At 44.6% G+C, this 13,515-nt stretch overlaps 1 protein-coding gene across 2 annotated transcripts; it reads left to right on the top strand.

The window, feature by feature from the left end:
• Positions 1–262: 262 nt before the first annotated feature.
• LPAR4 (lysophosphatidic acid receptor 4) lies at positions 263–13,024 on the top strand. 2 transcript variants are annotated; one of them, XM_057404781.1, is made up of 2 exons: positions 263–603; positions 11,757–13,024. In XM_057404781.1, the coding sequence occupies exon 2, from the start codon at positions 11,910–11,912 to the stop codon at positions 12,954–12,956; it is 1,047 nt and encodes a 348-aa protein (XP_057260764.1). In that variant the 5' UTR covers positions 263–603; positions 11,757–11,909; the 3' UTR covers positions 12,957–13,024. The 2 variants fall into 2 exon arrangements, with proteins under 2 accessions (XP_057260764.1, XP_057260763.1); XM_057404780.1 differs by lacking the exon at positions 263–603 and adding an exon at positions 1,520–1,629.
• Positions 13,025–13,515: the final 491 nt, after the last annotated feature.

The following is a 13,515-nucleotide window of genomic DNA, read 5'->3' as shown; positions in this document are numbered from 1 at the left end:
GCTACCCCTTCATCAGCCCTTCACAATTCATGCAGATTGTCTATCATCTTTACCAGCTGAATAAGGGAAACCGGACCTTTGACCATTAGGAGCAGGAAACATCTGCACCTTCACCATTTTCAATCCAAAGCCACGCTCGTGTTTTCATGTTTTATTAAACTGTGAGCTCTCGGAGGATGAGGTTTTGCAGACTGGAGCTATGCTGTTACATGAGATATTCAGGAAGTTATTTGCATCGACTGGATAAAAGCCTGCGGCAGCTGGGCGTGCTGCAGAAACGAGTCAGAGACCACTGCATCAGCCACCAGCCCAAGGAATAACATTAGTTCCAGCTTCACAATGAGTTGTTTACTGGCCTTGGCTGCCTGTGGGAACAGCCAAGACGAGCAGAGGAAAAGGAGAGACAAACACAATGAGAGCAAGACGCGTTAGGTGGGAGGCTGGGCTTTAGAGGCAGACACAGCATTGCAAACCTATGGAACTAGAGAGGGCTGAAAAACAAATAGAAGGGCATCGGCTGCTGCACAGAGTAAACAGGCTGAGCCAAATAAGCCGTCTGCTGCCAGAAGATCCTCCTCCCTAGCTGAAGGGCTGATATTAAAGGTAAGAGATAAAAATACAAAGCTTTTAGCTAGCAGCTCTGCTGGAAGGCGGATTCACTGAAAGGCACCCCAAGCAGCTCTCAGGGGGAGCCACAGAGGCGAGAGCAGCCGCGCTTCCCCGGAGTATCTGTAGCTATGTCCCTAAACGTTTAAAAGTCTACAGGTTTTCCAGCAGGAACCCAGGGCTTCCACAGCAAACTGCTGGTGGACAGGAGTCCAGACTGTTCCAGTCAGCTCCTTCGAGAAGATTTAAAAGCAAACCAAAACAAACCCCAAGCTGGAAAAGAACGCCTTTCTACATCTATTTAGATATTTTATGGGGAGCTTTGCTTTGCAGCTTCCTAGTTTCACCTAATACTTCCCCGATTCCTAGCTGCCCCCTCTCCTCCTCGCTTTTTTTTAATTGGAAGGAAAAAACAATTACAGCCGAGAAAGTGAAAATCCGAGATTTAAGCAGCTTTCCCCCTTCTCGCTTCCATCCCGGCGCGGGCACGCTCTCGCAGGCTGTGTCCGCCAGCTAATGGCTCGGGAAATCCGCGTTACCCATTGTCAGGCTGTCCTTAGGCTGCTAATGCTGCCCCGGGAGCTGCTGGACACGCTCTGGGAGGGAATACAGCCCCGCGAGAGGGACCCAGCAGAGCCCAGGGCGCGGGGCGGGCTCAGGCACTAATAACACCTCCCTGCCCAATGGAAAGCGTTTCCTATCGAGACCCCCAAGAGTTCCCCCTGCCCACAAACCCTGCCCAGACATTGGGCCCATTCTTGTGTCCCGTTTCCCAAGACATGATGGCTGCAGCGTTCAGCAGTTTTGTTTCCTCCCCGAACAAAGGAAGGCAGACAACTGCCAGCCGCTTTGCAGTTTGAAGATGAACGGGTAAACTTTCACAAAGCCGAGCAGCACGCAGCTCTTCCGTGTGCGACTAACGCGGCTTGCACAAGAAAAGGATAAATGGGGGCTGTCAGGGAGGAATCGGGCTGAAATCTGCCGAGCCGTGGGCATGATCTCAGCCCCGGCCCCGCTGCCGTGGTAAGTGTGCATTTCCTCCCTTTCTAACCCAGCAGAAAAGCATCCAGCTTTAACGTCAGCTCTGCAAAAAGGATTGATTTCTGAACTCTGAGGGCTCAGACAAATCTGTGCGATAACACTAGCCGGGGATGGGCTCGAGCTGTGCATTTCAATGGAGATTAGCGGTGTTTTTTCTATACAGGCAGATCTCATTCCTCTGACTTTGAGCTATGCTATGGGTGGGATGGGAGAGGCAAATGTTTAAAGTGAGAAAGATGATCTCCAAGTTTTTGGAAAGTAATTACTGTGTGAGCTACCCCTCCAAACTCTTGCAGTGGAAATCATTATAATTCACATCACAATTCTCACTGTGTCACTGCAGATGACAAGTTAAGGACTTTTCTACCCCTGCTGCTTGTTTCAGCTTTGTAAAAAGTATCTCTTGGTTAGGACTTTCTGTCTGTACTTGAAGTCAGCATCACATAGACGCTAATATAAGAAAGGGTTGTATATAAATGTGACATGAACTTCCAGCTTATGTTGATAAATGCTTTCAGCTTCATGTAATGCGAGATCTGATTCCCAAAATCTATACTAAAAATAGGGAATAAGTTGTGTATTTTATACTGCAAAACTTCAAAAATTTATTTGTCACTTGGGCTTTCATTTATGGCTAAAATCTACTCCTAAGCTTGGTAGCAAAATTCCATGAAAAAAATCAAATACTGCTCTAAACAGATAGAAAAAACAGTGTCAGAAGTAAAATAAATGCTGAACAACTTAATCTACAGATACAGCTGTTTGGAAAAAATAGGATTTAACCTGATGTAAGCCCACTACAGAAGAATTTGCAAGAATAGTTTGGGTTTTTTTTAATGACACTCCTTAATCTTTGTTTGAGAGGAGACAATTGTGTGGTTTTGCATTGCTTCCCTATATGAACACAACAGTAAAACCCAGAGGATGGGAAGAGCAAAGTTCACAGGTCGGTGATAAGGATATTTGCCCCCTCCCCATAGCACTTTTCTGTCTTCTCTTCTTTACTAACATTCTGAAAGCTAAAACAAAACAGGCAGGAAAGTAACCTTGGGACTTTAAGGGGTTCAAAGCCTCTGAATTTTAAAAGAAGGACAGGAGGTGGTCTTGGGTTTGGGGGGTGTGTGTGTGTCTGAGCATACATTTCACTTTAATCCTTCAAGACTAAAAATGAGACTCCTCCTTAACTGGGGTTAGACCAATTGATAAAAATCAGTGTCTTTCAAATTCTGGAGTTCAGAGCTCAGCTGCGCACAAACTGAACTAATGCCTGGACACAATGAGACAAAACAAATGCTAAAACCTGCACCTCCCAGATTTCTGAGAAGCAGGATCGAAACATTCACTGTGCCTGAGCACTGCAGCCAGTGCCAGAGAGAGGGTGCGCTCCCAGCTGTAGATGGTTGCTCTTCTCCAGCCTGTGACTTCGTGACTGGAGCACAGGAGTGGGAATTAGGGCAGTTTTACTCACACCTTGGGCCAGACCCTGGGGAAGAGGTGCACTGTAAGAGGGTACGAGAAGGTTGGTTGCTGGGGAGAGCAGCGTGGCAAAGCAGTCTGGGACTCAGTTACCATGGTAGTGCCTTGGCACTTCAATAGCGTGGCCGCTTGCAGCCATACGTGTTTATGCCAGTGTTTGAGATGCATCTGTGCAGGCTGCAGCTAACTCCGGCTGAAGCACGTTTGAGTATCTGGGCTCTGTTTACCCAAGTCTGTGCGTTGCTGGCCAGGTGTACACAGATGATGTCGTGGTCCCAGCCTGACGGTTCACTCAGTGCTCTGGGATCACTGGGCTGGGGTGGTGAGGATGGCTCCTGGAGCACACACCCAGCCTCAATGGGTCTTTCTAGGTCAAGCGTGCGTGCAGAGACTCACTGCTCCTTCACACATTGCTCCTCCTCCATAAATAAGGATCCGATTTAGTCTCAGGGAAGGGGAGCCACCACCTTTTACAAAAGCCAAATTCTCTCCTTGAAAAGAGGAGCTCTTTATTCATGAGAACAGACAGTGGCTCTGCAAGACTTCCTCTAATGCACCATCTTCTCAGCTCGGTCCCATAAAAGGGGGTAAAGATCCACATGCTTTGGAACCAAACTAGCCTTAGCTGACCCCAGCTGCAAGGAGAGTCTTCTGAATTATTTGTAATGGTTTGGGCTTGTAGAAAAAGGGAAAGTCTCTTTATCTTGGCAAGTGAAATCGAGGAACATCCATCAGTCCCTAAGCCCTGAGACAAAGGTGCACGTTAGGAACAGTGCAGACTGCTTTCTCTGTGTGCAACACGATCTCATAATATTTTGAGTACCTATTATGCCTGTAAATAGACAACCACGACAGAGGCTCTTACTTTAATCAGCTAATATTCCCATCTTCCACCCCAGCTTGTATTTGCTTTTATGTGGTAAAGGGAAATTACCATATTTAGCACTAAGAGCATCATCCCTTATACGATGCCAAAATACCATTCTTCTGCTCTCATCTCATTATTAGAAATCTGATTTCTAAGAAACCTCCCTACAGAAATATCACTCGCTAGCCGAGATCTTATATTTCCATGCTGCAAAGTAATTTCTTATTTAACACATTAATGCAAGCTTACCCTCAATACATCCTTTCGTTACATACTGCTCAACATTTTATACAGACCTTAATGTTTTTCTCCAGAGGGGAGGTGAAGGAAATGGCATGAAAACCCCAGCTATGCCTCCAAATTCCCTCCTGAGAAACATGCACTGAGAAGAAGAGGGAGCCCAGCAGCTCTGGAGGAGGCTGTGCATCTCCAGTGCTTGGGGTCAGACCACAGCAAACGGAATGAAGGCTGTTGGTACCCATCCAGCCCATACTGCTGTCAGATGAGAGTTCTCCAGCCTTCCCCTTCCCCCCCCCCCCCCCAAGGAAAAAGCCATTTGAGAAAACAAAGGCCTGTTTTGTCAACTCCCTCTGGTAAATAAATGCAGGGCACAGGTTCTTCAAGGTCCTGAGCAAGAGAGTGGAGTGTGGATTCCCTTCTGCCCCGCTGCGCTCTGCACTGTGAGGAAACCGTTCGCACCTCCTTGCACCAAGTTTAGCTTGCAAAAGCTGAAATAGGTGTTTGTGCTGTGGTGCAGGCAGCTGGATGGAAGCTTGTGGTGCTAATGTATGCAAGGGGGAGGAAAAAAAAGCCTATAATTTCTGGATAAACAGAGGTGAAAGTTCAGCTCTCCTGCTTCAGCAAAGGGACTGCAGAGGAACCGGCCCGGAGCCACAGCCCTGGGCAAGAGCGGTCAAAGGAGGGCTTCATGCAGCTGCAGGCGCCTTGTGAGGAGCCAGTAAAGGCAACAAGGAGCCCAGAAGCCAAGCAATCACCAAGGAACCACTGGAAATTGTGTCAGAGAAGGAAAGAAAGGAAGCTTTTGGGGCAGGAAGCTGACTGGAAAGTGTTTTGGAACTGTAAGCAAATAAACTGAGTCCTGTTGTTGGATTCCCCAGCGGTGCAGGGAAACAGGACTCTCATTTTCTACTTCTTTTTTTTCTCAACCACACTTTGTAAATAAACAGGGCTACATCAAAGACACAGCTACCTCCATCACCGGCTTCTGCTCCTGAGCAAAAACAACCTGGTCAAACAGCGTAACTCTGCTTTTCATCAGCTCTTTTTTCTTTGCATTTAAATCTCTTTATTGGGATCTCCACTGAATTGAGCAATGCCGTTATGAAGCAATGTCTCCTTAGATGGACATCTGAGGGTCAAAACTCCCAGCATTTCTAGAGTTCTCCATCATCAGATTGAGGTTTCTTTGCAACCCAAACCATTCCTCTTATGAGAATAAAATAATGTGAACTTTGCTGGGAAGTTTGGGATGAATTCCATTATTTCTGAGCTGTGGCTGTGGCTCCAAAGGCCACAGTAGATGGGGAAGGCCAAAGCACATCTAGGGTTAAAGGGGTGATGTAAATGGAGAGAGACATTCTCAGTGAAAACAAAAAGAGAGTCATGCCCTGAGGATCAGTGTCTGAATATGGGGTAAGTCCCTTCGCCATTCTCTTCAGAAGGAAACATTTTAATTAGCTCAATACAAAACAGATACAGCACAGAGAAGTCACCATGAGCAGGAAATGCTTTGTAAGTCTCAGAGGACAGTTAGGAGACAACGGCAGTGCTGACGGGTCGAAAAGGAAAAGAAAGGAGAATGCCTTTAGGATTGGGTCCGATAGGCTCAGGTTTCCACTTCCCTGCTCCATCTTGGAACAGAATGGAACTGGGGTCCTGCTGCAATTAAGGCAACAGAAAGCGGCTGTTGAACCTGGAGGGTCTGAGAGAGCAAAATCCACCCCAGGCAGGGAGGAAAGGGGTGGCTGGTGCGCTCCCACTTAGTTGTAGCGGGAGCCCAGGGTCACTCTTGGTGGCTGAGGGAAGGGAAATGCCTCATGGGCTCCTGTGGTTTGTTTTTCTTCTCTCAGCGGCTTTGAAAAGCAGACAGTGAGACCTCACTGACCCGATCACAGGTAACTCAGGATTTCACCTTCCCACCAGGTGCAGAAGATGTCATTACACCCACAGCAAATACTGCGGAATGAAAGTACCCGTGGTACTGAAGCCCCTTGCACAATAAGTGTCAAAGCCATGAATAAGAGCCTTCCTGCCTTGTCTTTTATGCTAATCATCAGAGAACGTCTCCCTTTTGCCCAGCATACTGGCTAGGCATTCAGTTTGATAAAACCCAGGGAAGAATAGCTCTTTGAAGCCACAGAAACCTTTGCTGGACTTCAAAGTCACGCTTCTGTCTACTTCTTTCCTACTGTTCTCAAATACATCACTTAGGATTAGTAAATGAAAGAGATTAAAGCATTTCTCCTTTCCTTCAGTTCATATAGTCAGCAGAGCTTTGTATACAGGCAGCTGCTTGTTTCCTCACTGTCTAATCATACTCTTTCCCCTGTTTCTACACATGAGGGAAGAAATACAGGCAGAGGTTACTGCAAAAACACAAGAAGCTGTAGGGAGGATGGAGAGCTCACAGCAATTATGTTGGTTTAAAAGCCAAACTGGGTATCCTGAGCCATTTCCAATCCTCATCCGTTTCCCTTCCGCAGCAGCAGCCGGGTCGAGCAACACCTGCCATTGCTAGTGCAGCTTTCGTTAAACCCATGCTGCTGGCACTGGGGAAATGGAGCCAGCATCAGTGTGTAGCACCGTTACTGCTCTATCAGCTTTAAAAAGGGCAAAGCCAGCTACCGGCTTCCCCCAGACTGGAGGTTTGTTCTTATAACCACTTTCAGTTAATGCTCTCAAAGCTCTTTCCAACCAAAATCAACTAGTGAAACTTCTATTGAGAGATCCCCTTGCAGGCACTGAGGTATTGCAAGAGCGGTGAAGCAGCGGGGAACTTGGCGGCGAGATGGTTTTGTTGTGCTCTCCATGGCTGCTTTGCTTTCTTTGAGTTCAGATTTTGTGGTTTTCAAGTGAACACTTGCAGGCCTTTAGAAAGGACAGCTTGGTGGTCATTACCATTGCTCATTAGCACGGCTCTAGTATCATCAGAAACATTTACTTTTTCAGGTAGAGAAAGTTTCTTGTGTATCTAGTAAGTCCATGCAGTATATCTCACCTTACCTATAGTACTCATACCAGTCCTATAGCCTTATGCAGAATTACCAGCTATGCAAAGATCTTCCAAGAAACCCCAAATAATCTCCCCCCCCCCCCATCCCTAACAAAACCTGTTTTGAGCCTTCTGCATAATTAAAGTGGAATGAAGGATGGAAATAAAACTCAACACATTGCAGAACTGACAGTTTGTGGTTGTAAAGCCATAACCCTGGGCTCTGTGGTGGAAGGGAGTTACGCATCATGCAATCATTGTACTGAGTAACAGGGAAGTGAAAAACCACTAATGAATGTCATTCTTGTAGAGAGAGGGCATAAAGCACAGGCTGTGCCCAAAGAAAGTACTTACTTATTTCTAAGGTTGGAGTCTGAGACTGTATGAAAGCACAAGTGCTGCCATAACCTAGAGCCATTTCTGGGCAAAACACAGAAAACCCTCCAAGCCCCCAGCATCCCCAGCATTTTGATCCATCAGTTTTTGGCTTCCGTACCTATAAAACCTTCGTGTTTTAGTGATAACTTGAATGCACATAGTGATAATCTAGGAAGAGATCCTTCAGATTTGAAAGGGTTTCACATTTGGTCTGTATCAGAGCTCACAAGAAAAAGCTTTGCAGTGGTTAGTTATTTAAATGAACACACAGAGGATGCCCTTACATATTCAGACTGATAATGTTGCATTCATCTTCCATCACATCTGAGAAAAAGAAAATGTGAAGATGCTAAAATGTCAGTCCCAAACTCCACACTGTTTTTTGTGACCTCAGTTTGATGGATGTGCATGAAGCAGAAAGAGGGGACTTAATGAAATTACAGAATCTGATTTTAAAGTGTGCTTTTTACCTGCAGTAATTCTCTGTACTGACAGGCAGTTGGTCTGCGTTAAGCCAGAAGCTGGTTGTTTTGAAGATTTCTTGGGGTGCTAGGAGAAGGAAATAAAAGAACTGTGAACAGGAAACCCATGCACCATAGGAAGCAGTGCGTAGTTTTCCTTTATTTTCAATACACAGAGAACAGGGAATATCACTACAACAAAACACAAGTGGGAGCAAACCCTGACAGCTCCTCTGCTGAACCCCACTTCAGAACTAGGAAGAGGGGTACACGAGTGACAGGCTGTATGTTCTGTTACAGTACCACCTCTAACAACAGCTAGATACGCTCCTCCCATGATGTACCACCCCCATTTTAGATACAGGATTCAGAGTTTTGGCCTGCCTGATGAACTGAACAGTAAAGTGTTTTTCTTTATATTCACTTAACTCAGCATTTTAAAATGTGTCTCTAGTGTTTCCCCAACAAGGCAATAGCAGTGGTGAACAAGGTGTACATGGAAGAGCATCCTATTGCTTTAATCCTTAGTGAAAAGAAAGGAGAGTGAATTTTGCATTCAGAAAACTGAATCTGTAGACTTCAGGCTACAGAATTTCAAGCCCGTGGCTGAGTTTCAAAGCAACTTGTCAGCTTGTTTAAACACTTCAGCATTAGATAGGTAAACAACACAGCCCTGTATTTTAAGGACCGTAACTTAGCTAGACAATTGCTGGCAGGCAATTCCCATAGACTTTTATGCCAGAAAACCTGGTATTTGACCTTGTGTCTGTCTGATGCAGAGCAGGGAAAAACGAATCAAGTGATTGAGCATCTTTTCTCCTGTGTAACAAGTATCTGGGTCTGGCTGTTGGCAGAGACTCCTTATGTCAGTAGTAAAGGTAACACTTCAGAGCCACCTTTCAAACTGCTGTGTCAGGCTGTGTTTTGAGGAACAGCCAGAAGCCTGGGCTGTGTGTGCAGACTGAAAGTGGGGTTTCCATCGGCCTCCCAGACACATGGGTATGTCAAGTTTCAAGGACACCCAATCCCTCTCAAACCTGCCCAGTGCGGATCCAGACATGGAGCCTGGACCAAGCGAATCTGGCACACCTGGTTTTTACACACCACAGAGGAAAAGGGGCTGCTTATAAAGGTTATATTTCAGCATAAACAAAAATTGCTCCTGATGGAAATAACATGCAGTCTCTCTCTTTAATGGTAGGGAGTTACAAGCCAAGAATTCAATGCACTAGGCTGAGGGTTAGGCTAAGAGGCACAGCTATTCCTGTTGGAGCTCCTAAGTTCTTGCTTAAATGCTTTTCAACTTGTGAGACCTTCACATTAGATTATCATGTATTCAAGGAAAGTGCACCTTTGAGATCTTACTACTATCCTTTTCATAGGTTTAAATGTTTGATATCTTTTTTAGGTCATCTCACAATAAAGTTAATTTAGCCACAAATTTAGTGGGAAAAACATAGATGAGCACAAAAGGACAAAGAGGAACAAGGAACATTTTGTTTCTCTACACCAGCCCTTTCCCTATTCTGCCTTTCCATCCCCGAAGTCCTGTACAGTTTGCATGATGAAGTGTCAGCTTAGCTGAGCTGTAGAGAAAGCTCTGACATGGGACTGGTCTCCTCTGCCATTGCAACATGATTGACAGCAATCAGATAAGGGCACATCTATTTCTGGTTTGAACATTTACTAAGGCAGGATATCATTGAAAATATGTAACTCTAAATGCACCTAAAACAAAAGAAAAGCTTTACTAAATTGGGTGAAGATCATGTACCAAGGGCACCTATGAAAATCAGAGAGAATTCCGTTAGATCAAGGCACACACACATAGCCAGAACAGCAAACCAGCACAAAGCATGACTTCGGTGCACCGGTCCTGACACCGCCCCAGCCAGCGGAGAGCAGGAACCTTCCCCTCCAGGGGAGATGTACTAGTTCCAAGCGGTCTTTTTGGATGTCAGAAGGTTCAAGTCATTTGAAAGTTATCCTTCTGAGAAATGAGGTTTGGGGATCCTCCCTTCCTGCTGTTTTGCTTTGTGTCCAGCTAATCTGTGAGATGCAAAGGGGAGGTGCTGCCTGTGCTCTGGGACACGGTGCTGGGTTCTGTAAAGCCTGTGGTTGTCCAGGCACTCCCAGGGGAGGGCAGAATTTGCACCTTCCACTGGCAAAGCCATGGCTATTACGTTTTTCTCAACACTTGACATTTCACCAGCTGACTCACTGACAGCCTGCATGCAAGAACAATTGTCAGCGTGAGCCCTTCCAGTAGGAAAACATATGGAAAACATTTGGTTTTGATCAGTTTGCATCCCAAATTGTCCCGATTCCATGCTTTCTTCTCCAGTTTATTTATGTGTTGCCATTTAACACAACCCAGTTACATGCTTGCTGTTGAAACTAGGTTGTCGGAGTATCGCTTTCTGGAAAGGATCCTACTGTTCACAAAGGTTTCGTCTCTGTAAGTTACTCCATAGTTGCAGCTAGTAAAATGTTTCTTAGATTGAAAGAAGTGTACAAATGTTGTTTTTGTATTTGGTTTGCTGTAGTTTACGAGGCAAAGGTCCTTCCCTTTATTATCCAGCTTTGCTCCACATTTCCAATATGATCTAGATGATGATCTTAAGGTCCTTTCCAACCCTAACTGTTCTCTAAGACGTACCAACTGCCGTGCCCGTGTTCCAACTCCTTGCTGCAATGAGGGACGACTTGCCTCCTCCAATCCTCCTGTTTAGACTTTGAAAACAATACTTAAACACCAGTAAGAGAACATCAAGATAGTTCATAAAGCACCTCCTGGCAGCAAACAGTGTGCTTGCTTCAACTCTACAGTCTCTAAAGCTTGCTGAATCGGGACAAAGTGTTACAAGAGTGTGGTTCTTGACATTCCCAGATTTCAGGTTCTGAACCTGGACAGAGTAAAAATGAAGGTGTCAGTGTAGCTTAGAGGAGTCCTTTCTGCAATGTGTTTTACATTTCCAAAAAAAAAGGAGTCTTTTTGAAGTAATGCCATTTTTGCAGAAATTTAAGGGAAAAAAGCACAACGTTTTCCTGAAGTGGCGAGCATCATTTTGGAAAGTATCTTTGAAAAACATTTTTGAAATACACTTCAGTTTTTTCAAAGTGAAAATGTGGGAGGATGCTCCCATTTTCAAGTAGAAAAATGGGAAACCAGCACATTGTTAACATAGGTCTGGGGTTTAAAACTTTTGCTCAAAAAAGGGTTGAAAGAGACCATAGAACTTTTATTTCTGCACAGTTAAAAGCAAACACTAAAACTTTTGGTTTCTTTCTCCTCTTGTTACAAGTTTAGGTGAACGTTTCAAACTGTCGGGTTCTATACCTGGGCAATTTTGTGGGTCCATGATTTAATTTCTTTCCAAACATATTGGGCCAAGTCCCTCTCAAATTTTAAAGGAAAATCTTTCCAAGCAGAAAGTTGGAATTAGTAATTGCCCTCCCTCCAATAGGAGGATGGGGGAGAGATGGGGGAAGGAAAGGAAAAGTTGAGTACAGTAACCGCTGTGTTCAGCTTCGAAAACCCCAATAATAGTGGAATTTATAAAGACTACCTTGAAAACTAATTGGCCCTGTTTGCATATGTTCGATTGGAAAGGAAAGAGCATATGCTCGCTTGCACAGCCAGTTTCAGTGATGGTAGGTTCCAAGACTGATGGCATATTTTTCTCTCCTTTAGGATGAAAGGACTTGTGACAGAGACATGGTAGCAAGGTGTGGAGCAACCTTCCTGGAATGTGTTTCTTCAGGAAGAGAAGAGATCGCTGCCGTATTTTATGGATGTCACTGAAGTAGACTTTGAAGTTCTTTGGAAACACATCACAAACTTGGCATGGGAAACCACAGCAACAATCATACCTGTTTGATAGATGATTCCTTTAAGTACAACTTGTATGGAGCTGTGTACAGTGTGGTCTTCATCCTTGGTTTGATTACTAACTGTGCCTCCCTCTTTGTTTTCTGCTTTCGGATGAAAATGCGAAGTGAAACTGCCATTTTCATGACAAACCTGGCTGTTTCAGATTTGCTCTTTGTGTTCACTTTGCCTTTTAAAATTTTTTATAATTTCAACAGGCATTGGCCTTTTGGAGATAGTCTGTGCAAGATCTCTGGTACAGCATTTCTCACTAACATCTATGGGAGCATGCTGTTCCTCACCTGCATTAGTGTCGACCGTTTCCTTGCTATCGTCTATCCATTCCGATCTCGCACCATTAGGACCAGGAGAAATTCTGCCATAGTCTGTGCTGGTGTTTGGATACTGGTCCTCAGCGGTGGAATTTCAGCTTCATTGTTCTCCACAACCAACATTTCCAACACCAGCACAACCTGTTTTGAAGGTTTTTCCAAAAGTATCTGGAAAACCTACCTGTCTAAGATCACTATATTTATTGAAGTGGTAGGATTCATAATTCCTTTGCTACTCAACCTTACCTGCTCTTCTTTAGTTCTCAGGACTCTCCGGAAACCTGCCACCTTGTCTCAGATCGGGACAAACAAAGAGAAAGTATTGAAAATGATCATTGTGCACGTGGCCATTTTTGTTGTGTGCTTTGTGCCTTACAATTCCATACTCTTCTTGTATGCTCTTGTGCGCTCCCAAGCAATAGCAAATTGCTCCTTGGAGAGGTTTGCCAGGACAATGTACCCAATCACACTGTGCATTGCAACAATGAACTGCTGCTTTGACCCATTCATCTATTACTTTACATCAGAATCCTTCCAGAAGTCCTTCAACATAAAGACCCAGATGAAAATGGATTCTCTTTTCAAGACTGAGACAGCTCTAACAAAGACTGCACTACCAGCACCCCAGGATGAAATAAGTGACCAGGCTATTACAAATGGAGGAGACCCAACATCTGAATCTCATTTCTAGTAAGATGTTTGCACATTGAGTTCTCCCCCATTAACTTTTGATTAACACCACGTGTGAAATAGCTGTTTCAGAATTCACGTGGTGTGAATGAAGTTGCTGGGGGATAACTACACAGGTGGACAAATCCTTAACACTGGGACAGTCCCATCACATGCAACGGGTGAACGTGAAATGTAAAAATCCCAATGGATCTCCCTTTGGAGATCATGGATAGGTAACAACACATGTGCCAACTGAGGAGGGAACAGAATAGCTTCTTTAAGCAGAATGTGCCAACATTTGGCATTTCCCCCCCCCCCAGCAGTTTACATGGGACCAGTTGGGAAATAGAAAATTTAATTTTCTTGATATCTGCCAATATTTCATGCCTTCTGGAAATGCATCATCATATGTTAACACAATAACTTCACACAATATGTATGTTTGCTTTTAAAGACATAATAAAAGCTTTTGGCTTTTCCTTATTTCACTGCAAGAGTATACTATACCTCCTGTTTTTTTCAAGATACAGGCATGCTGGATTTATTACGTGGAGAGGTTTGAAGTGTAAACAGTTGTT

This window comes from Pezoporus wallicus, unplaced genomic scaffold (genome assembly GCF_028554395.1).
Source record: "Pezoporus wallicus isolate ANWC-B61680 ecotype Strahan unplaced genomic scaffold, APGP_CSIRO_Pwel_v1 contig_5104, whole genome shotgun sequence".
Classification (NCBI taxonomy): domain Eukaryota; kingdom Metazoa; phylum Chordata; class Aves; order Psittaciformes; family Psittacidae; genus Pezoporus; species Pezoporus wallicus.
Note: the sequence above shows the minus strand (reverse complement) of the source record. Positions and strands in the feature narration are given on the sequence as shown.

Bases quoted from the DNA above. Each gene is read 5' to 3' on its own strand.
- LPAR4 (XM_057404781.1), top strand. From the start codon at position 11,910: ATGGGAAACCACAGCAACAATCATACCTGTTTGATAGATGATTCCTTT.